This window comes from Mauremys reevesii, linkage group 7, assembly GCF_016161935.1.
Source record: "Mauremys reevesii isolate NIE-2019 linkage group 7, ASM1616193v1, whole genome shotgun sequence".
Lineage (NCBI taxonomy): Eukaryota > Metazoa > Chordata > Testudines > Geoemydidae > Mauremys > Mauremys reevesii.
The window spans coordinates 7711198-7735986 of NC_052629.1; the positions used below are offsets into that span (position 1 = coordinate 7711198).

A 24789-nucleotide genomic window follows, 5' to 3' on the forward strand; every position below is an offset into this window, starting at 1 on the left:
ACCTCATAGAGGTCGATCATCACATTACCCTCCAGCCCTCGGCTACTTTTGACATTCTCCAAAGCAAGCGTGAAGTAGACTCCTCTGGTGTCAGATATATAAAGGTTGTAAGTATCATTCTGGTTCCACTCCTGAACGGCTGCAAACACCTGATTCTCATCCGTGCTGATAACGTGCATATCCTGGGGAAAGGACAGAGAGGCATGTTATTGTAGGACAACTCAGTTGTATCAATTCCAAGGTCAACACAGGTTAAATCCTGGAAGATCAAGGGCTGTATTCATTCTAGAATCTAATCAAAAATTGTAGACAACATTCTTGCAAGTAGCATATTCCCTCGTCTGCATATTTTGCATGTTCTCTCTTCTGCCTGTATGCAAAGTAGTAATTAACCACAGAGGTATTAACTGAACATTCACATGGGCAACACTTTTAAGCACATTATTGTACAGTCGCAGTTTGTGAGGAGGGGTGGTGTATAATATCAGGTGGGTTTTTTCCCCCTTGCTACATCTTAAACATGAAATGTGATTGAAAAGGAAATCACTGTACATTACTGAGCTAAGATGAGACAACAGCCACGTCTTATGCATTTTGTGGGAGTTAGCGTCCCTCAAAAATGTACAGATGCCAGAATTGCTAGTAAAATTCTGTGGCCTCTGATGTTACTGATTAATTAATTATATTGCCATAGCACCTAGGAATCCCAGTCAAGGATCAGACCCCAGGGTGCCACATACTGTGCAAACGTATAACACACAGATGACCTCTGCCCCCCAGATGGAATCGATCAGGGGCTCTCAAACTTCATTGCACCGCGACCCCCTTGTGACACCAAAAATTACTACACGACCCCAGGAGGGTGGAACCAAGGCCTGAGCCCACCCACGGGCTTCAGCCCCAGGCAGGGGGCCTGTAACCTGAGCCCCACTGTCCAGGGCTGAAGCCCTCCGGCTTTGGTTTTGGCCCTAGGCCGTGGGGCTCAGGCTTCGGCTTCTACCCCAGGCCCCAGCAAGTCTAAGCCAGCCCTGGTGACCCCATTAAAACAGGGTTGGGACCCACTTTGGGGTCCCAACCCACAGTTTGAGAACCGCTGGAATAGATAATCAAAAGGCTCCCTTCTGGCCTTAAAAATCTATGGAGAAAAAAAAATCTAGGTTTTCTTGGCACTGGCTAACCCTCAAAAGGTGGGGACGTTCCCTTTTGCTCTGGACCGACATCCCAAAGGTTGGTTGCTTATTTGAAACTCAGCCAAACTTTTTGGTCTGCAAAACTGGGAACTTTATCAGAGATGGATTTCTTTGGCTATGTATTTCCTCTTGCTTTGGCTAATGCTATTAACAGCACACAAATAAAATGTCCTGATGGGTTTTCACACTTCTTGCTGCAACATGGAAGTGTGAAAAACAATCGGGAGAAAAATTCCAGTTAAAACCATTTTTTTAGTATATTCACAGCAAATGTCAAGTAAAGGTTAAGCTCAGTTCAGCTCAGCTGGGTCCTTCACCCCTAGATTTTATATCTGAGGGATGAATATCAACTTTGACTTGCTTAATTACATCGCAGTAATGAACATCTCAAAATAATCTGGTATTTCAGGCAAACAGACTAGGTTACATTCTGAGATGATGTAGAAGATTGGATAAATCACACTGGCGTGCAACGATTTAGGGTGTATCTCTTCGGCAAAAAAGGTGTGTTTGTAACTGGGGTTAGCTAACTTGGGTTAAAACAGCAGTGAAGATGCAGCAGCTCAGTTTTTAACTCGGGTTAGCAACTCAAATTTTAACTTCGAACCTGGAGTTAAACTCTAGCTGCTCACCCAAAGTTATAAACCATGTCCTCACTGCTATTTTAATCTGAGTTAACTATTGTGGGGTAGCTAACCCAAGTTTTTCCCCAGTGTAGACATATACTAAGAGTCCCTTATGTGTATACACACAGACACTCGCACTAGGAGTCTCTCAGCCGAATTCAGAGATAATGTATTACTGAGGTTGTGAGTAGAGCTGCTCAAATACTATTTGGCAAATATACTCTTTCAGAAATGTCACCATTTTTGATTAAATAGTTTATTCACCCAATACTGATTTTTTCCCCTTTATCTGGCCAACTTTAGGGAATGCTGAAGGCCATTTCATGAATGCCAGTGAAATAATCAGGTTACTTATTCGCTAAAAATTTTTCTTTCTAAACTGGTGTGAGTCTAGGTAAGTAAGAAAATCCAATGAAGGCTACGGGAATCTAAGGATATGTCTAGTCTGCAAGCACAGGGTGCGATTGCATTTTTAGTAGACACACGTGAGCTAGGTTTAATCTAGCTGTAGACAAGCTGTGGCAGCTCATGCATTAGTCGGGGCTGTCCAAGCCTGCCCAGAACACCGGGTAAGTACTTGTGGTGCTAACCCGCTCCGAAGCTTCACCACTCTGGTGCCCAAGCAAGATAGATTAAATCTAGCTTGGGTATTTCTGCTAAAGCTGCATCACACCCGGTGATTACAGTCCAGATGTTCCAATAGTCCAAAGGAGTGTAAATAAAGTGAGTCTAAATTGGTATAACATACACATTACAGAGGCTAGAAGGAGGTATACACTATGTCAGGTTACATTTGCCTCTGCTTGTGTCTGTTGTCCTATATATGCCTGCACAGTGTAAGCACATGATGGACAGGGGCTGACATACATATATCAACTTTGTGCTGCGTTATGCCAAACCCTTCTTGGGACTCAGTCAGAGAGTTTCCCTAGAGGCAGCACAGCATGGTGGATTGGACATTAACATGCCGTTCCAGTGCCCACCCTTCTTGTCTTTTCAAAGACAAGAGAAAGAACAATGATTGGGTGTCTAGGAAAGGCTAAAAGCCAAAGCTTTGTGAACTGTTAACACAACGTGACTGCCCTTTTTCGCTTGGTCGGGGATCTTTGCCTCTTGGCAAGTTCAGTAGCAGGAACGCAATACCTGATTTATCCAGTCAATTGTGGCCACTGTCAGCTGTTTTTAATGTTCTGTATTTTCGGATTTTTGTGGCTATTGCTTCCTCCACAGGGCTACAGAGACTCAGCACTGATATAAAATGGATGAACAGCACTGATCCTTTCCGTCATTATTAAACTTGGAATGATATACACAACTTGACTTTATGACAATCACATTGCTTTCTCTGCCTTCATGTTTACAGCTGGTGAGTAAGCTACTCCAGATCCAGCACAAGCTGGTGGCTGGAGATTTAGGTATGTCTAGAAATGGGGTGAGTTTAAGCGGACTGCACCAATGAAATGTTGTTAGGTGTACCTGTGCTATTCTGTGATGAACTCTGATAGAGAGATCATGAGCCACCTATTACAGGCCATGATGCCATAGTACAGAATGGGAAGGGCAACCCAAGGTTTCCTCTCACTGTACCAATTAATGTGCCTTAACCCAGTCCCAGAGGTACCATCTCCAAGAGTAAGACAAACGTATTAGGTAAGAGCCAAGTAAGAATTGACAGCCTATTCAGCCCTTTGCTCAGACAGGTAACCAAAGCGTTAATTATTGGCAGCAGTGATTGTGGGTTTTATGGCATAAACTCTGCCCACAGGAGCTGGACTGCAACCCGTCAACTCATGTCATCAAAGCCACCAGCCGTCAGGTGGCAACTTTCTTCCCAGGCCCAAATTCGAAAGAGGTGACAGATGCAGAGGTGAAAAAGTCTGTATTCCATTCCTCAATCCCACGAGCCATTTGAGAGCCTGGCATTGGCAGCACTGTTTACCACGTTGGGCCCAATTTCTCAGTTGAGAGAGATTAAAGAGAATCTAGGCACAGAAGGAGCTGTTTGTTTCAATTCCTTTAGCTAGCACAGCGCTTTGTACATTTTTAATAAAGGCAGCTCTCCTGCTTTGATAGCAGCATCGCAAATATATGCATTTTTTTCCATTAGCTCCTCCACACCAAGTGTAGCTCTTCATCTTTTGAAGATGTTATGAGATTCTAAGGAAGCACTTTTTCTCCTTAAATATCACACTCGCACTTGGATGAAACAACAGCATTTACTGTTCCAATTCCTATTTCATTTACAATAGGCTAAAATTAATTATAACTTACTTTCTCCAGCTTTCCGTAGATCTCAGAGAAGACAGACAGATGGAGAACTAAACATGTAGTGGGAACACGACTCAAACCAAATATCTCATCACAGATGGTCTCAGCTAGTTGCAAGTGGGAATTCTAAGGGTCATTTTGCATGGGCATTACAATCACTTGTCTGAAAAGATTCCAATTATTTTTTTAAACATCTGTTTCAAATAAGCACTTATTTCATAGAATCATAGAATATCAGGGTTGGAAGAGACCTCAGGAGGTCATCTAGTCCAACCCCCTGTTCAAAGCAGGACCAATCCCCAACTAAATCATCAATGATTTAGTCAACATCTGCTCTGCCTTGATAGGATAATTCCTCCTGGTTCTTTAGAATGCCTGGAGTTTCATTCTATGTAAGAATACTTGGGCCAAGATTTGCAAAAGCGACTAGAGATTTTGGGTGCAGCACAGGCTTAGGGAAAAAGGACTTACTGTGGGATGGGAAGAGACATTGCTGGGGATGTCATCCCCCAATCCACACACCCAAATCTGCAAGTCCTTTGTGGGTAAATTAATGCTGACCAGGTAAGTTGTAACTAACATCGATCCGCTTACACATGTTGGGATCTCCCTGTTTTGGGGCAGTTCAGGAGGATTCCATGGCATGGCAGCCCTTGAGGTCACCACAGCAGACAGCCTTGTACCTTCATGGATCCCTTTAAAGACCCACCCACATCTCAGGGGGAATCTACAGGTTGAGGAGATGGGATCCAGAGAGAACGCCAAACACCACCCAACCACAATGGAAGAGTTCCAGGAAGCTTGTGAATTTAGATTGTCACTGCCCCATGTAGCAGTAACCCACATCTGGCCCTAAACATCTGATTCCAGATATAACTTGGAACGCCATACTCATTGATAGCCACTTAGCAGGCCACGCAATTGAATGCTAGTAAGGCAGATGACATTGTTCTGAGAAAGAAATAAAACTCTTAAGAATGAGGTTCCCTTTTGTTTAAGAAGATGTTTGAAGTCCGGCTGCAAAGCACTGACCTCTTCTGAATGGAACTTTTTCCCCCCCCAGACTGACACTTTTTAGATAGGACTCTCAAAAACCCAGCTCCATAAGGCAATCATATCCTTTCAGACTCCATTGCTAATTTGCCATTGTTCTTAATTAGGTAAGATACGGAGCAGAGACAAAAAACATCTCTTTGCTTGCCTCCCATTAAATCTGCTAACAAGGCAAAGCATAAAAAGTGACCCACACAGGGGCGGGGGGGAGGGGGAGAGATTTTAAGGCAAACTACCCCCAATGGTGTTAATTGATTAAAATTAAATAGCAATTTACGCAGACCTGAGCACAAATCTACATTTCATACTGATGTCCTTGACTGACTGAAATGCTGACACAGCCATAGGCTCTTTTCCGCTTTCAAATATTCTTTAAAAGCAAGTTTTGTTAATTAAAGCTCATTCTGAAGTTACCGCTTGGCAGCAGTCACCTCTGAACTGATTGGGATCTGTGTGTGTGAGTGTGAATATATCAGCAATAATAACATACCTTGGGCAAAGAATACTTTGGCAGCTTCATCTGTGCAAACGCGCTTCTCCTATAGGACACGTAATAGTGCGGCCGTCCTCCCGATGTTAACTGCAATATAAAAGGGAATTTTATAACCAGGGTTACCATCATCATCCTTCATTTTTCTTTGGGGTGGGAGGAAAATATTAGGCAGGTTGCAAAGGTGAATGAAACTGTGATAGCGAGGGTTTAACAGGAGGTGACAAAATATCTGTCAATCAAACTGTCAATGACTGAAATTGACAGTCAGTGCCACAACCTGTCCCTCTTGTTTGTAAGTAAAGTCAGAGGGTGAAATTCTGAGTGAAATCCTGGCTAGAGGAAAACTTCCATTGATTTCAATGGGGGCATGATTTCACCCTCTGATTTTATATCCATATTGCAGATTACTATGGCACATTCAGGTCCTCGCTACCTGCGGAGGTATCAGGTGGTCACGTGGTTAGATCAGCAGATTGCAAGGTAGGACCTGCTGGTTCCATTTCTAGCTCTGGCACTGACTTCCTGTATGACTTTGCACGTCACCATACTTCTGCATCTAAATAAGTGGCCTGACATTCAGACTAGCAAAGCACCCACAGATCCCAAAGTCAATCGGACTTTGAAAATCAGGCCATTTACATAGGTCCTGAGCATGGATTGAGGTGCCTGACTTTTGCAACCCAGCTTTGAAAATGCTGGAGTTCAACTGCATGTGTTCCATTTTTCCCCACCCGTAAAAAGAATCTGGTGATGTTACCTGACTCACAGGGATGTCATGAGGATTAATCAGTCTTCAAAAAAGACTTTGAAATCCTTGGATGGAAGGTCAAAGAACCAGTATGTTCAGAACTCCTCAGAGCAGAACTTAATGTTAAGGATGGTCTTACAAAGACTTTTTGCAATCAGGGGTGTTTTAAAAGGCATTATCGCTAGTGATTCAAAAAGAGAGGTCATGATTCACAACAGATAAAAGAAATGAAATGATGACTATCTTTCATAATATCCATCTCGAATTCATTGATTGACAGCGAGTATTGACAGCAAAAATTGTCCACAAGCACATGGTTTTGGTTTGTTTGTTTTTTTCCTTTCTGCAAATGTAAGTTATCAAGGATGGGGAATTTTTTCTTCAGTTTTTTAGGCAGCTGGAAAAGTCAACCATTTACTGATTAAAATGAAATCCTTTAAAAACTAAATATAACATACTTCTTTTCTGTCTTTCCCCAACTGATCTCACAGCACAGTACAAACAGCAACAAATTAATCTTCACAATACCCCTGGCTGCTGTGGGTTTTTATAGGTTGTGTCTTCACACAATCATTGAAATGCCGCCAGCTCTAGGGTGGAATGCAGCATATATTAAAAGCACAGAGTAACGCCGCACAACTGCTGAAAACAGGAAATTGAAATCCACTGTATCCTACTTAAAGAGAAGGATGATTTGAGAAGGTAGAATGTAACTAGCCAGCATGGAATTAACACGCCTATTGTCACCCTGTGCACCCTGGGATCTGGCAAGAAGCCACCTCCAGCAGCACAGCACCAATACAATGATACCAGAGCAATGATTCAGTTATGACACTGAAGAAAGATTCCCACCGACTGAGCCGCCCCTGCCACTAGCACCAGTACCTGATTTGCAATCAAAGGGTATGTCTACACTACACTTTGTGGACCTGCTTTAATTTGCATTACCTAACACATAAATGCTAGTATAGACACCTCCCCTGTGTTAGTTAAATCCTAGTGTAAACCACAAATGCTTGTATTCTGGACCAGACCATCTAAACAAGCATTTATGGCTGTGTTAGTTACCTTGAGTCAACTAGCAATCAATTAACTCAAGTTAAAACAGCAGCACAGACTCCAGTCCAGACCAACCCCAAAAGGATCAGGTATCCACTCCAACAAGTCAGAACTATTGAAGGTCTCAGAAGGCATTCTGAGACCAGATTATTTCCAGTTCACGTACACTGTCCCTGCACCTTTTTTTGCCAACTCTCTTGTTAAATAGACAGAGGCAGCAGGATAATGAAACCCATGGCTGTTCAGATGCATTCTCCGGCTCTCACCTACAACAGAGATTGGCTGAATACATCTCATCTCCATCCTTGTCTCAATAATCATAGTCCATGCATGACAATAATGGCTGATTAGTCTCCCCAGTCCTTCCTCCTATCACCTCCTCCCCTCTTCTATTCCTTTCTCTCACTTAATAAAAGCCTTGATTGGTCTACTGCACTTGTGATATCAAGTGACTGGCACACCAACTTAAAGCCGAGTGGTACAGGGTCTACTCCTGGAATGCATAATGAGGCTGGTTGATTGGCAATGAGGATTATTCCAGTACGCATCCTGAACGCTCCAGGCAGCACCTCCATGACCTCATGTTGATAAGATACTTGAAACAGAGTCAGAAGGAACCAATTAGCATTCTGATGGGCTGATGCACTCTGTGAAGCTCCCTTATGAGGCACTCCGGGCTGGTCGCTTGGTTGTGTGTGCGCGTGCGTATGTGCAGGGAGGAGAATTACTTAGAATCAATCAGAGAACGCATGTTCCACACCTGAACAAACACATAGTCGTCCTGCACAATCAGGGAGTCAGGGTCAATGTAGCCTGGAAACGGTTTGCTCCGGGTGGCTTCGGTGCAGTTCTGCATCCTGCAGGTGATGTACTGAGCATCTGAAATCGTAAGGACAAAACAAAATAATGGTCAGTTATAGGGCACAGACCTCTCCCAATGCTGCAGTATCAGTGGCAGGCTCTTGCTTTCCTCTCCATTCACCTGGCCTGTTCCTTCATTACTGATGCTGCTTTATTTTAAAATATGCCCCTGCAGAGCTCTGGGTGCTGTACATTATTTATTTATAATGTGGTAGCGCCTAGGAACCCTAATCATGGACCAGGACCCCACAGTGCTAGGTGCTGTACAAACGCAGAACAAAAAAAGGCCCTGCCCCAAAAAGCTTATACTCTAATTAAATCAAATCTAATGTCAACTAATGAATCAAACATAGACCTGAGGTGCAGACAGGGCCAGATCCTCAGCAGTGCATGAGGAGCACACAGTGCATCTGAGCTCTATGCGCATCAAGATGGCTACAAGTAATCCCCATGCCCCCAAACTACCCTCCTGGGGACATCTCTGTGCCAGTGCCAGAGCTGTGCATTTACCCTCTGGCTGCCTACAGGCCACAAGGTGCTACTCCAGTCTTCTAGCACTGCTCATAGACTCAGACTTTAAGGTCAGAAGGGACCATTATGATCTTCTAGTCTGACCTCCTGCACAAACCAGGCCACAGAATCTCACCAACCCACTCCTGTAACAACCCCCCTCTCCTGTGTCTGAGCTACTGAAGTCCTCAACTTGTGGTTTAAAGAATTCAAGGTGCAGAGAATCCTCCAGCAAGTGACCCGTGCCCCACGCTGCAGAGGAAGGCAAAAAACCCCCAGGGCCTCTGCCATTCTACCCTGGAGGAAAATTCCTTCCCAACCCTAAATATGGTGATCAGCTAAACCCTGAGCATGTGGGCAAGACTCACCAGCCAGCACCCAGGAAAGAATTCTCTGTAGTAACTCAGATCCCATCTGTGATGTTATTGACATAAACTGGGACCATATAGAACATGGTTTGCAACCAAGGTCCTGTAGTGGCACCAAATCTGATGTAAAGGGGGTCATATAAGGTGTCTAAGACCAGGTTATGGGTTGCTGGTTATGATTATGCTGTCTGTATGTCTGTGTATCATTTTGTAGTTAAAATTATAAGTATTGGCTCTGTATTGTCTGTATTTTGTATTGTGCTCTGCTTCTGGGTGACACCGCAGACAAGTTGGTGTTAGCCCTGCCTAGCCTGCTTGATGGCCCATTAAGGACCATCAGCTACACAACTGACCCATGGAGAGAAGGCAGACATGCCTTGTGACTCAGCAAAGTATGCAGGGACTGGCCCATGTGACTCCAGACTCCATTTTGCTGTAATTTTCCACAGTAAGGACAAAGAGGTTCTTACACCTGGAAAAGCCTATATAAGGCTGATGCCTCATCTCCATCTTGTCTTCAATCCTGCTTCTGACCTCTGGAGGGACTTTGCTACAAACTGAAGCTTTACACAAGGGACTGAACGACCCATCCCAGTGGGGGATGTATTCCAGAGACTCAATTTGAACCTGCAGTTTACTCCATCACTGCTGCAAGCCTGAACTAAGAACTTTGCCATTACTGTATGTAATTGATTCCATTTAACCAATTCTACCTCTCTTCTCTACCTTTTTCCCTTTGTAAATAAACCTTTAGATTTTAGATTCTAAAGGATTGGCAACAGCGTGATTTGTGGGTAAGATCTGATGTGTATATTGACCTGGGTCTGGGGCTTGGTCCTTTGGGATCGAGGGAACCTTTTTCTTTTATTGGGGTGTTGGTTTTCATAACCATTCATCCCCAGGACGAGTGCACTGGTGGTGATGCTGGGAGACTGGAGTGTCTAAGGAAATTGCTTGTGTGACTTGTGGTTAGCCAGTGGGGTGAGACCAAAGTCCTTTTTGTCTGGCTGGTTCGGTTTGCCTTAGAGGTGGAAAAACCCCAGCCTAGGGCTGTGACTGCCCTGTTTGAGCAATTGGTCCTGATTTGGCACTCTCAGTTGGGTCCCGCCAGAATCGCTCCGTCACACCATCTCATCCAACATCCCATCACAGGCCATTGGGCATATTTACCACTAATAGTCAAAGATCAATTAATTGCCAAAATTAGGCTATCCCATCATACCATCCCCTCCATAAACTTATCAAGCTTAATCTTGAAGCCAGATATATCTTTTGCCCCCACTGCTCCCCTTGGAAGGCTATTCCAGAACTTCACTCCTCTGATGGTTAGAAACCGTCTAATTTCAAGTCTAAACTTCCTGATGGCCAGTTTATATCCATTTGTTCTTGTGTCCACATTGGTACTAAGCTTAAATAATTCCTCTCCCTCCCTGGTATTTATTCCTCTGATATATTTATAGAGCACAATCATATCTCCCCTCAGCCTTCTTTTGGTTAGGCTAAACAAGCCAAGCTCTATGAGTCTTCTTTCATAAGACAGGTTTTCCATTCCTCGGATCATCCTAGTAGCCCTTCTCTGTACCTTTTCCAGTTTGAATTCATCCTTCTTAAACATGGGCGACCAGAACGGCGCACAGTATTTCAGATGAGGTCTCACTAGTGCCTTGTATAATGGTACTAAGACCTCCTTATCTCTACTGGAAATACCTCGCCTGAGGCATCCCAAGACCATATTAGCTTTTTTCACAGCCATATCACAATGCCCCCTCTTTCCTGGGCATAACAGCTATTGTATTCCCCCTATGTCTCTGGCATGGTGGCTCTAGGGTGGGTAAACTGGCTTTGGCTAGTCTAAACATGGACTGTAAAGTGCAAAGCCCTGACATTAACTTCCACCCCTCTACTCCTCGGTTCCTTATCCCCAGCTTGTGGCAGCATTGCTCAGCATTATAGCTCATTTGCCTTCAGGGCCGGCTGTCAAAGCGATCTTGATCTCACTTCATAACACTCATCCATTCTAAGGTGTTTAGGATGGAGGCCGCCTCTGAGGACAGTGGTGTATAATGCCTACAGCCCTGACCGTGTAAGCTTAGCCCCATGCTTAACTTTAAGCCCATGCCTAGATCTGCAGAGTTCTAGAGGACTACCCACATACACCTACGCACTATAACGCAGTCGTGGGGAGCCAAAAATCCCTACCGCGTTATAGCTGAAACCCTGTTATATCAGTGTAGGGGCAGCAAGGCTCCGGCAGTGATTTAAAGAGCTCCAGGCTCCAGCCGCTGCGGGGAGCCCCAGGCCCTTTAAATCGCCGGCAAGCCCCACTGCTGCAGCCCCGGGGTAGCGGAGGCAGGGATCCAGCGGTGATTTAAAGGGCCCTGGGCTCCCCACAGCAGCTGGAGCCCTGGACCCTTTAAAGCACCGCCGGAGCCCCGCTGCTACCGCGCTATAAGCAAACCCGTGTTATATCGGGTCGCGTTATAGCGGGGTAGAGGTGTATTTGAAATTAAGCACATGCCTGAGTCTTTTTAAGAATCAGGAGCCTTTTGCAATAGAGAAGAGTCAGGACTCAGTTGTAATGACTAATAGGCAGCAGGTTTAAAACAAACATATAGAAGTACTTCTTCACACAACACACAGTCAACCTGTGGAACTCATTGCCAGGAGATATTGTGAAGGCCAAAATTATAACTGCATTTAAAAAATAATTAGTTACATTCATGGAGGATAGGTCCATTAATAGGTATTCGCCAAGATAGTCAGGGATGCAACCCCATGCTCTGGGTGTTACTAAAAACCTCCAACTGCCAGATGCTGAGACTGGACAACAGGCAATTGATCACTCAAAACTGCCCTGTTCTGGTCATTCCTTCTGAAGCATCAGGCACTGGCCACTGTAAGAAGACAGGAGACTGGGCTTGATGGACCATTGGTTTGACCCAGTATGGCCGTTCTTATGACTACAGAGGGGATTCTTTATTGAGGCTGCTGGAGAAGAGAAACCCTGTGGTTCTTCTGGACGCTCTAGCTCCCAGACTGACTAACCCAGCCTGTGCCATGTAGTGTCACACAGTCTCACAAATTCATGAGAACTTCTGGCCACATCTCAGGAGGCTTGCCAGCTATACATTGTGTCAAGTAAAGTACCAGGTAGGAGTCCCCTAAATTAAAAGCTTTAACCAGAGTGGAGAATCAGGGCCTCAGTCATACATTTCGGCTTTTCCAGCTCAATTAAGCAGTTGCAGTTTGTATGAGGACAAAGCTCATTTACAGAAAGAAGGATTTTAGCATTAGCACTGGCTTGACAAACTCTAAATGGCATTTAATCTTGAAAGTACTTCTAATCATCTTCTTCTTTGGAGAGTATAGTCCCTAGCTTGGTATAATTACGTCCCTCTGAACAGAGAAACAACATTTTTTCCATTGAAATTGAAACCGCCAGCTTTTCATCATTTTCTATTTAATCATTAAAAAAAAAATCCATCATTTAAAAGTTTTTTTTTCTTATTTCTAAGGATGTTGTCTTCTGTTTAAAACAGACACACAGAGTACAAATCCATGGGCTTTAGTAAAGTTAGATTGTGGATGATTTGGGGTCTATGTTTGCAGAGCACATTGGATATTTAAAGAGCTAAATATTATTAGTCCATACAGTATAGAATTCTTTGCATTTTCAAAGTTCATTACAAAAGACTAATTGATATAATCCAGATATCATGATCAGAATACCTTTCCATTCTCTGCAATATGATTTTCTTTAGACCAGCCACTTGGGGGCAATAGTAGATATGCACACTAGCCAGCATGTCAAATGAAATCAAGAAATCTCCCTTTTCAGGGTCATTTCTCCATTGTCCCTGTTAGCAGGAAACCACAGAAGGAAGAGAAAAAGAATGGGAGGCGACAGAAGGTTGAGGTCTTTCCTCCTTACAATTACTGAGCATGTGAAATAAATCCACCTGATCATAAAAGATGGCCTCAACTGAAAGCCCCAGAGGAAGACAACACATCAAAAGGGCAACATGCCCCGGGGAAAATTCTTTCCCAATCCTAAATTTAGCCATTGGCTTAGCCCTACCCATGTGATCAAGGATCATGCTACCCAGAACTGCTGATCCTACGAATGCTTACTCCTTTGAGTAGCCCTTTTCTCTCCCACTCTCCTTCTGCCATGGTCTGGATGACTTTCTGGAGTGAGGACAACTTATTTTCCAGACCCACTCCTTCCCTTCTACTTCTGCTTTGCTCCCAGAGTCACAAGCTCTCTCACGTGCAGGGGGAGACCATTCTTAAGTGTTCTTAGCTCCAGCTGAACGGGCTCTCTGCTGCAGCATGTGCACGTATTGACCACTGTTCTAAGACAATCCAGTCTGTAGCTGGCTTGGCTATAGGCACATATATCAGATCTGACAGGGAAGGACTGCAGGCTATCATTGCAAAATGCTCCTAACTACTAATAATCAGCTAATCCCCTGAAGTCATCATTCAGACTAAATAACTCTGGCGGTCAATGGACCAAAGCATGAGATGCATATTCTTTTACTCCAGCCAAACTTGCTTTGTCTTGGAGCCCAGAAATAGAGGGAACCAGACTTCACAATAAAGGGTCAATCATTCTTGTTTACATTGTGTCAACATTAAACACAATCTCTTTTGGCATTCTGTTCATGGGGACTTTTTATGCAATTCCATAGGAAGCGCCTTGTAATTTAGCATTAATTAATGCCATTTAATGTATTCAGTTGCTAAGCTCTGGAATTAATTTAATTACTTTTCCTGCACAGATGTTTTCCCTGCCATAGGTAATTAGGACATTATGCTTCTCATTTCCAGCATCCTCACCTCTAACAACAGCTGCTGCTTTTAATATACATCCACCACAACAAAGCCATACTGTGCCTAGAGAGAAGAACACAGCAATTGCCATCTTTGATCAGAGCAGAACCCAGAGTACTGTGAATTAGACCATGATCCTTGGTATTGGCCAATACTAGATACTTCTAACTAAGGTGCAAAAAACCTTGTGAAAAACAATGAGAAAATAGGCTTCCCGTTTCCATAGGAGAAACACCAGGAACTAAATCTGCTCTTGTCAAGGAGTAGCATGAAACACAACTGGAGTTTGACAGCTGTGAAGGCAGCATACTGAGATGTCTCAATCCCTTCTGGCTCGATGAAAAAGCTGAACTGATAAGCTCTTCAGGGAGCTTGTGTCCAGCCCTTCTTGATGATGTGGGTGTGTCATTGGCAAACCCCGTGCCAGCTCTCGCCAAGTCTGTAGCTATCAGCTGATAAATTCATAGCTGGAAACCAGACCAGCTCACCTGTATGTTAATATTGTTCAAGGTAGGTGTTAGACTTGTAAGAATGTGTTTAGACTCTATAAAATGCTTGCAAGTTGCTACATGCATTAATCTTCCTTGTAATGTCTGGATCTCACGCAATAACGTAATATGTAAGTTTTGCTTTATAATGGTAAAAATGCCTGCTATGAACTTGTGAACCTAGACAGGAAGAGTAGCTCCCCTGCCCATGAAGAAGACCCATCAAGACTAAATGGGCCGTTGTAGGACAAAGACTTTGTTGATTGCTCCATCCACCCATGAAGAAGTTACAGGAGCTCTCATCCCGTGGGCTTGAACTCTAGGGGAAGGCCACGTAAAGATGCTCACAAAAAGAAATGGTTTGTTGTTTGGATTCTTTGAAGGGCTGGAGCTAAGAAACAAAAAGCAGAGATTCCCCAGAGGCAGCCTGAGTTAGCCAGCCTGAAAAGACATTCAGTGGACAAATTACTACATCTCCGTCACCTTTTGGAACCAGAGACTGTGCTTATATGTTGCCTGCTTTAACCGGTAATAACTCTCTCATTTATTTTTCCTAATGAATAAATACTTAATTAGTTTATTATAGGATTGACTACCAGCGTTGTCTTTGGTGTGACATCTATAGTACAAACTGATGTGGGATAAGCGACTGGTCTCTAGGAACTGGGAGCAAGCTGAATATTTTGCGATTTTAGGTGTAAGTGACTATGACTAAGGCTAAGATTTTGTCATGATGATTTTTAGTAAAAGTCACGGACATGTCACGGTCAATAAACAAAAATTCACAGAAGCCATGACCCGTCTGTGACTTTTGCTGCAGCAGCTCTGTAGTTTCCCCTGCCACCATGGTGGCTGGGAGCTGTGGGGTTCCCCCTCTGCTCACAGCAGCTGGGAGCTGCAGGGTGACCATATTTCCTCTCCTTTCTCCTTCTCTGTGCGAGGCTGTCACCGGTTGCTGGATTCCTGAGGAGGGCCCCCACAGGAGTCTGTCGCCTGTCACTGGAACCGTGCCGGGGCCCTGTTGGCTGCCAGCTCCAGAGTCCCACAGCCCCTGGGACTGAGGCAGAGAATATCATGGAGGTCTCTGGAAGTCACAGATTCTGTGACTTCCATGACCTCCATGACATAAACGTAGCCTTCACTATGGCTAATTCTGGCTTGTCTGGGTGGCAAGATAGAAAGGTGTGCCCACAGGGACTGTCTGTAACTCCATGGTAAGATTGTTACTGTCATCTAGGAGTTCACACTTGTTACTGGCTTGGTGAAATCTAGTTATAGAACATAGAGCCAGTTTGGGGTGTCTGGCCTGCTTTATGACAGTCTGAGGTCATGAACCCTCCAGACACTGTGACAGTGGACATGGGTTAATAGAGGGTGGAGGGGGAGTTTTGGGGGCTTTGAAGGACCCCTGCCGACATGAAGGGTCAAATCCCTTTTATAAAATGGATTCAGAAGCCCTGTGGGACACCCTGCTACAAGGTATTATTTGGGCTAATAACTCCAGGTTCTGCCCCACCACTGAAGACAACAGAAAGGCTTCCATGGATTTCATTGGTGGTTGGATCCGGTGGCTGGATAGTAAAGTGAGATGGACAATTTATTTGTAACAAATAATATTCATTGTGAATTTATCCCATTTGTTTCTGCTTGTAATTCGTTCAGGAATCAGTTCTGATTTCTGCAATTATATCTAGTAACCGTAAGGATTAGCCAAACAGTTTGGACAACCAGTGTCCAGCAAACAAGTTGTCTATAAACTGTTCATTTTGTCTATTTGCTATGCATTGTTCAGGAGTGTGATTGGCCATCTAAGTCATAAGGCATTGTTTCTGCTCCTGGACTGGAATATTGAAACTTTTAAAATAAGAGAATAGTAAATAATGAATAACTCACTTCCTAGTGCGAAGGTTCAGATGAATAATTATTCATGGAACATTCAGGATTCACAAGCATTTTCACAAGCAGCCAGCAGCATACTCACAGATAACAAATGTTAAAGAACATTGAAATGAAGCCAGTTCATTTCTGAGGGATATACTAACAAATCTGGTTTCATTCCTATTATTCCACCTGCTGCACTACACATCAAAACCAGGATTTAATATTTAAATGAATGAGGGCGCCATCTGCATTTCCAATAGCTAGGCTACAATTAGAAGAACTAACAATCCTCATTTTTAGGGCATATTCTGATAATCAGCTATGGTTGGGAAGAAATTACTTATCCCCAGGACACATTTTTGCCCAGTCATAGGGCATTCTGGGGATTCTTTGAAAGAAATGGCCATTGTCAGAGGCAGAATATCAGATTAGATGGAATATTTATCTGCTCCAGGGTTGTAATTCTTATGTTTTTCTTTGCAATACCTACACAGGAAGAAGAAAGGAACACAGTCTTGTAGTTCAGAACTATGGGTCAGATTCTTGGCTGCTGAAAATCACCATAGCATGTTGATTAACACCAGCTGAGGATCTGGCCCTACCTGTGATTACAAAACAGCACAAGTCAAATTTAAATTAAAAATCAGCAAACAGATCAATGTAGCAGAAAAACAGTAAAATAGACAGAGATACTTATTAAACATCAACAAAACCCAGAATTTCTCCTACCACTTCATACTACTTCTTTGCTTTTTTTCATCCCTTCCTTTAAAATAATAAATCTGTGATATCCAGTTTATCAACATCTATCCAAATAAATGCAAGTCCCTCTCACATACTCATTTAAGGACCTGATCCTCCAACCTGTATTTTTAAAAAGTAGTTATTGTACTATTGTGAGTAAGATTGCAGCAGCAGCAGAACTGTTCAGGAATTAATCAATTAATTTTTTTGTTGGAAAATACTGATTTGTCTAGATCAAATTTTTCCAGGAAACATAACAAAAGAACAGCCATACTGGGTCAAATCAATGGTCCATCTAGCCCAGTATTCTGTCTTCCAACAGTGGCCAGTGTCAGATACTTCAAAGGGAATGAACAGAACAGAGCAATTATCAAGTGATCCATCCCATTGTCCACTCCCAGCTTCTGGCAGTGGAAAGTTTAGGGACACCTAGAGCATGGGGTTGCATCCCTGATGATCTTGGGTAATAGCCATTGATGGACCAAGCCTCCATGAACTTATCTCACTCTTTTTTGAACCCTGTTATTCTTTTGGCCTTCACAACATCTCCTAGCAATGAATTCCACAGGTTGACTATGAGTTGTATGAAGTAGTACTTCCTTATGTTAGTTTTAAACCTGTTGGATGACCCCTAGTTATGTGACATGGTAAGTAACATTTCCCTATTCACTTTCTCCACGCTATTCATTGATTTTATAGACCTCTATCATATACCCTCTTACTCATCTCTTCCAAGCTGAACAGTCCCAGTCTTTTTTCTCTCTCATAAAATGGAAGTTGTTCCATACACCTAATCATTTTTGTTGCCCTGCTCTGTATCTAATATATCTTTTTTAAGATGGGGCAAGCAGAATGGCTTGCAGTATACAAGGGGGGGCGTACCCTGGGTTTATATAATGGCATTATGATATTTTCTGTCTTATTATCTATCTCTTTTCTAATGGTTCCCAACATTCTGTTAGATTTTCTGACTGTTGCTGCACATTGAGCAGATGTTTTCAGGAAATCAACCACAATGACTCCAAGATCTCTTTCTTGACTGGTAACAGCTAATTTAGACCCCATCATTTTATATGTATAATTGGGATTATGTTTCCCAATGTGCATTACTTTGCATTTATCAACATTGAATTTCATCTGCCATTTTGTTGCTCAGTCACACAGTTTTGTGAGATCCCTTTGTAACTTTTCAAAGTCAATTTTGGACTTAACTATCTTGAGTCATTATGTATCATCTGCAAATTTTACCACCTCACTGTTTACCTCCTTGTCCAGATCAAATTTATCAATTTGTTCTAAAACCTCCTCTATTGACACTTTAATCTGGGACATTTTCCTCAGATTTGGCACCTAAAAAGAAGGGCTCAGGTTTGGGAAACTCTCTCACATCCTCTGGAGTGAAGACTGATTCAAAGAATTCATTTAGCTTCTCTGCAAGGGCCTTGTCTTCCCTTAATGCTCCTTTAGCAACTTGATCGTCTAGTGTCCCCACTTATTGCTTGGCAGGCGTTCTGCTTCTGATGTAGTTAAAACAATTTTTGCTATTAGTTTTTGTGTCTTTTGCTATTCAAATTCCCCTTTGGCCTACTTAATTGTACTTTTACACTTGACTTACCTGAGTTTATGCTCCTTTTTTATTTTACTCAGTAGCATTTGACTTCCAATTTTTAAAGGGCACCTTTTAGCCTCCAATCACCTCTTTTACTCTGTTCTTTAGCCAGGGTGGCTTATTTTTGGTCCTCTCACTGGTTGTTTTGTTTTTTGGGGGGGGGAGAGGTGAGAGAGGAATACATTTAATTTGAGCCTTATTATGATGTTTGTAAATAGTTTCCAGGAAAGAGTGGGTTTTGACAATTATTTTTTTTTGACTCAAACATTTTTTTGGAAAAAAGTTTCAAAACTGTTGAAACTTGTTGACATTTAAGATAAATAATAAAATCGAAATCAACATTTCAGATTTGTTGGCTTGTTTGCTTGCTTGCCTCCATAAAAAAATTAAAGATTTCAACTTTTCATCCCAGTTCAGGACGGGACTTTTCTTTAAATCTGGTGAATGTGTGTGTGATGGGAAATCCATTTCCTGCCCAGCTCTGAGCAGAAGACTCATATTCTAGATGTCCCATTTATTCAATTGCCTGCAGGTGCTGGGGTAGTTTCCAAATGTAATGTGGGCATTCATCTTTTGAACTACCTACCAGTCGACAATATGTTGTTACAGGAGTTACGCTATCTGAATTAACTAGAGTTGAGACTGCAGGAGTTCAGCATCTTTCATTTGCTTTTGTGTGGGTGCCTAGCCACACACCCATGATTGAAAATGTTGCCCTCACTGACTTGCCCAAGTTCAGGCAGCAAATCGGTGTAGGATCAGGAGATAGAAACCAGGTCTCCTGACTCACAGCTATTTAGCTCTCATCAAAAGCAAAACAAACAAATAGTATGTATCAAGATGTTTATATTAAAAGCCCTGGAGGGATTAAAACTGCAGATTTTGGGTGTGAATCCCGATCTGAACTGTGCAGCGTGTTTACATGCAAACATTAGATTTGGCCCCAGCCTCCAATGAACCATTCTTAACTTAAAGAACCCTCAAAACTTTATTTTGTTCATAAACTTTTCTTTTCATAAATGTAATGCCCAGCGAAGTTTCTCAAAAATGTACAGAACTGTCAAGGGGATTTTGGTTAAGTTTCAATCTAATTTGGCTCTAGCTTCTAACAGGATACTCTCTGCCCTCTGGCTACAGAAAATAACTTATGGTGTTGTTCAGATCTACATGAAATTAACTGTTTCTCAACAGCATTGACCTGAAACCAGGCAAAAAATCTGTAGCTTCTGCTGACCTTTTTTTGTCAATGAGTTTCAGATTTTATTCCAAACTCAAAGTGGAACCCTAGGGACACAAAGTCATATGAATGGAAATGTAAGATAAGGCTCAGATGAATTTCTTCCAACTGAAAACATGACAATTGCCATTTGGCGCTTACTTAGAATCTGGCCCAGATTGGACTTTAAGAGAAACCACTAAATATAAACATCACTTTCTATGTACTTGGATTTTATACTGGAGATCAAAATCCACTACACTTGGCACTCTAACAGAAATTAACCAAGAATATTAAAAACTTAAATCACATCAATTAACACTGTATAATAATCAAAGTGCCATATAACTCCCATACCAAATTAATCACATACCCAGCCACTTTTTGGGGACGCCAGTTCAAGCACTAGCATTGATCGTAAAATTTAACGTAAGACCAGATCCTCAGCTGGTGTAATTGTGAATAGCTCCACTGAAATCAGTGAAGTTATATAGATTTATACTAGCTGAGGGACTGTTCTTTTTTCCTTGTAAATTTTTTAACATTATGTATAGAAATACAATAAATAAATATATGAAGGCAGACCATGATCAGGGATCAGAAGGCACAGACACAGTCAGGAAAAAGTTATTAGTATTCTGGCTGGGAATGCCCAGGACTAAGTCAGATGATGATAAATGCTCTCACAACCCTACCAGCCAGATTTTCTAATACCTTACTGCGGTGACATCTCTATCCTCTCTCATCTGAAGCCATGGTTAATGTACTGCTGAGGTCTGCTGGGAAAGATACAAGGCGCAAAAATAAAAGTATCTTGTTATTTGCATTGAGGTCAGGCGCTTTTGCTTAGATCCTGAGTTTCAATTGCTGGGTGATTTTTTTTCTACTTTGTTTCGATAGGGATACCTTTTCAAATTAAATCCCTTTATTGAATTTTCACCCTTGGTTAGCTCCCAAACATGTGGCCCTTGCCAAAGATTAGAGAAATAGTTCACAAATTGTAGCTCTGAGCCTGAAAAAAAGCATCTTATTAACAACCCTTTCCCTGCTCCAGTTACATGCTACTCTCCTCCATTGCAGAAAGGTTTGCTCATTAATCAGAGGGGTGGAAATTATCTTCAGGGAAGGCAAGTTTGTCTAGTGGCTAAAATCGGACAGCTGAGCAACCTGGGTTCTATTCTCAACTATGGTAATGACTCACCATGTGACTTTGAGCAAGTCACTTTACCTACCTGTACCCCAGTTTCCCCATCTGTAAAATGGAAATAATAATGTTTATTACTTTTGTCTCTACATTCATATAGGCCTTTTCTTCTAAAGTCTTCTTCTTCTTATGGCACAAGAACTAGAATTGGACCAGAAGAGAGAAGAGGAGAAAAGAGGAATTGGAGTTTTGAGCATGGAGCATACCATGAAGTCAATAAACCTTCGAGTGTCACTACAAGAGAATAGCCCTTAATAAACACTCACTACAGTAACTGTTCAAAACACAGTTCAACAGTGTAACTACTCCATTAGAGGGTGTCATAGTAGAATATTTTATTACTATTTAGTACTTCCATAGGAGCAGAAAGGACAGATCAGCCTCCTTTCTGTGTCCGGGGAATGTGAAAGTTAAAAAAAAGGAAAGAAAAGACACAAATGGTAAAAAGCACTGAGATATTTAAAATTCTTTCAGTTTTAATAATCTAATGTGTTATTAAAAGGAAAGGACATTAAAAATAAATACAATTTCTATTCCAATGGTGTCTTTTAAAATTCATCCTCTGAAGAATAATTTCTTATCCATAACGCTAGGCAAGTTAAAAAAAAAATTGTCTTGAGACAGTTCTCTCCCTGACAGCTTCTGGGCTAAATCCTGCCATCATAAATCTGGAGGAACACCACTGACTTTGCTGTGTAATTGAGAACAGAGTTTGATCCACTGGGATTTTTCAGAAGTTAATATACTATGTCATAAAAACAAAAAAATAAAAAATCCTGCAAATGGTGCAAATCTATTATTTACATTACAGCAAAGCTGACATTTGCAGGAGAACCATCATGGAATTAAAAATGAGAACATCCAGGACAGTCGGGTGGCTTTTGTGAGGTACACAACCGCCTGAGGCAATTGAAAGCTGCAGGAAAAAAGCCACAGGGAAAGACCTGCAGAAGCGGGAAAGCAGAAAGATTAAACAGCAGGCAACAGGGGAGTGGCAAAAAGACCAGCAGAGGTATCAGCGGACCTGAGAAAACTTCTGTCCAACAAGGAAAGCCTGAGAAAGGAGTTTGGAGTTGTAAGCAGAAGGAATATTGGCCACAAGAGCAAAGAAAGGTTGAAGGGGTAAACACAATGGAGGAGCAGGTAGCGATAAACTGGAGAATAGAGTCTCCTTTTACCAACTGCCTTAAAAGGCTGCATATCCCATGGGAATCCTCCATCCTGCAGGTAAGCTCCTTCCACAGCCTGTTAATACCACCCTTTCAGCCAGCTGGAGGAGCTGCTGCTCTGCCTTGAACTGAGGGAGCTGCTCTAAGGCCCTGCCCGTGAGAGACTGAACAGAGAAGAAAAGTAAGATCTCCTCTACTTTAGCGTGTTGTCGTCAGAATGGCAGGCCAACCCAGAGCACAACAGAGCTGGTAACGACAATACAGTCTGGAAACTAATGTACTTACGGCCATCCACTGTCTTCGCCTCCAGGTGCACAAGGTCTGGCTCTTTACTGGAACCCATCACAGACCTGCAAAGGACAGACTGAAGTTAAAGCATTAAAATGAACAAAGTCCAGGCAGATGCTGTCCACTGCATTTATTCCACAGTAGAAGACCTCATTTAGGTGGAATTAAATTTGTATCAGTAACTAAAAGCTAAAGAACTTTGAAAGACCATACTAAAATAACAAGCCTTGGAAATTCTAGCCATGCTGACCTTCTATAAAACCAGAGTTAAAATCCCTCCAACAGCCTTAACTCTGCCTCACACTGCATCCCCACCACCTTCAGAGTGGGGAATGTTGGTGTGTCCTTTGCTTTGATTCCTGGGGTGTGTTTCAGTGTGTGGCATACTCTGATTGGTGGGGTATGCCTTGATGTTCAATGCTAAAATCAAGCTTCTCTATTATGAGATGTGTTATGAGATTGGTAAAACAATCAATTTGTAAGCACCTGGAGGATACTGGAGTTATAAGAAATAGCCAGCATGGATTTGTCAAGAACAAATCAAGCCAAACCAATGTAATTTTCTTCTTTGATGGGGTTATTGGCCTAGGGAATAGGGGGGAAGCAGTAGATATGGTATATCTTGATTTTAGTAAGGCTTTTGACACAATCCCACATGACGTTCTCATGAGCAAACTGGGGAAATGTGCACTAGATGAAATTATTATAAGGTGGATGCACAATTGGCTGTAAGACTATATTCAGAAAGCAGTTACCAATAGTTTGTTTTTCAACTTGGACAGCATATCTAGGAAGGTCTTGCAGGCATCATTCCTGGGTCTGCTACTATTCAATATTTTCATTTATGATTTGGATAATGGAGTGGAGAGTATGCTTATAGAATTTAAAGATGACACCATGCTGGGACACCATGATATCATTGGTCTGAATTCAGCAATATGAAATTCAGTAAAGACCAGTGCAAAGTATTTCACTTAGGAAGGAAAATCAAATGCACACCTACAGAACGGAGAATAATTGGCTAGGTGGTAGTGATGCTGAAAAGGATCTCGTGGCTATAGTGGATCACAAATTGAATATAACTCAACAATGTGATTCAGCTGCAAAAAAGGTTAATATTCTGGGGTGTGCTAACAGGAGTCTCATAGATAAGACATAAGAGATAAGTATCCCACTCTCCTCAGCGCTGGTAAGCACAGCTGGAGCACTGTGTCCAATCGCCTAGGGCACTAACATTTGCGGGGCGGCGACCGCAGTGGCCGGATCTTCAGCCGCCCCGGTTGTCGGCGGTATTTCGGGGGCAGGACCTTCCGCCGCCTAGGGTGCCAAAACAGCTGGCGGCGCTCCTGTCCAGGTGCCACACATTAGGGAAACTGTGGACAAATTAGAGAGTCCAGAGAAGAGCAACAAAAATGATAAAAAGTTGAGAAAATCTGACTTATGAAGAAAGGTTAAAATAACTGGACCTGTTTAATTTTGAGTAAAGAAGACTGAGAGGGAACCCGATAACAGACTTCAAATATATTAAGATCTATTACAAAGAGGGTGGTGACTAGTTGTTCTCCGTATCCACTGAAGGTAGGACAAGAAGTAAAGGGCTTAATTTGTAACAAGGGAGATTTAGGTTAGATAGTAGGAAAAACTTTCTAACTATAAGGTTAGTTAATATCTGGAACAGGCTTCCAAGAGAGGTTGTGGAATCGCCATCACTGGAGATCTTTAAAAAGAGGTAGGACCTGTTAGGGATAGTCTAGGTCTACTTTGTCCTGCCACAGAGCAGAGGCTGCACTTGATGACTCGAGGTCCCTTCCAGCATTAGATTTCTCTGATTCTATGTAGAATCCTAGTCATTCCTCTATATCAGACTCTGCATGCACATTAGTTTAATTCACATCCATAATGACCAATATTCTCTCATTAATTAACAAACATAAAAAGAAAATTCCCTGTCCTGTCAGACATTTCATTGGCTCAAATCTAATTAAAACTGTGTTAAGTTAATAAACCAGATGGCAGTCTGGCTAAGAAAATGCTTGTTTGTTCACTGGATAAGAAATATCAGTGTAAGGCACTGCATGCGGCACGTAAGGGATTATGGAGTAAAGTACACCTTTGGTAAAAAGTCCCTTTTAATTGTTAACATCTATTTGGAGAACACCCTGGAACAGACCAAAGGGC

At 42.4% G+C, this 24789-nt stretch overlaps 1 protein-coding gene across 6 annotated transcripts in view; it reads right to left on the minus strand.

The window, feature by feature from the left end:
• SORCS1 (sortilin related VPS10 domain containing receptor 1) overlaps positions 1-24789 on the minus strand; it is a 393912-nt gene that overhangs the window by 84484 nt on the left and 284639 nt on the right. For 4 of the 6 annotated variants that reach the window (XM_039481791.1, XM_039481796.1, XM_039481797.1 and 1 more), the window contains 5 exons: positions 22609-22673; positions 8198-8316; positions 5628-5717; positions 4088-4210; positions 3-182 (listed from right to left, as the gene is read on the minus strand). In XM_039481791.1, the coding sequence (XP_039337725.1) occupies positions 3-182; positions 4088-4210; positions 5628-5717; positions 8198-8316; positions 22609-22673 (577 nt within the window). The remainder of the gene's footprint in view (positions 1-2; positions 183-4087; positions 4211-5627; positions 5718-8197; positions 8317-22608; positions 22674-24789) is intronic. The other 2 variants (XM_039481793.1, XM_039481792.1) reach the window with 1 other exon arrangement.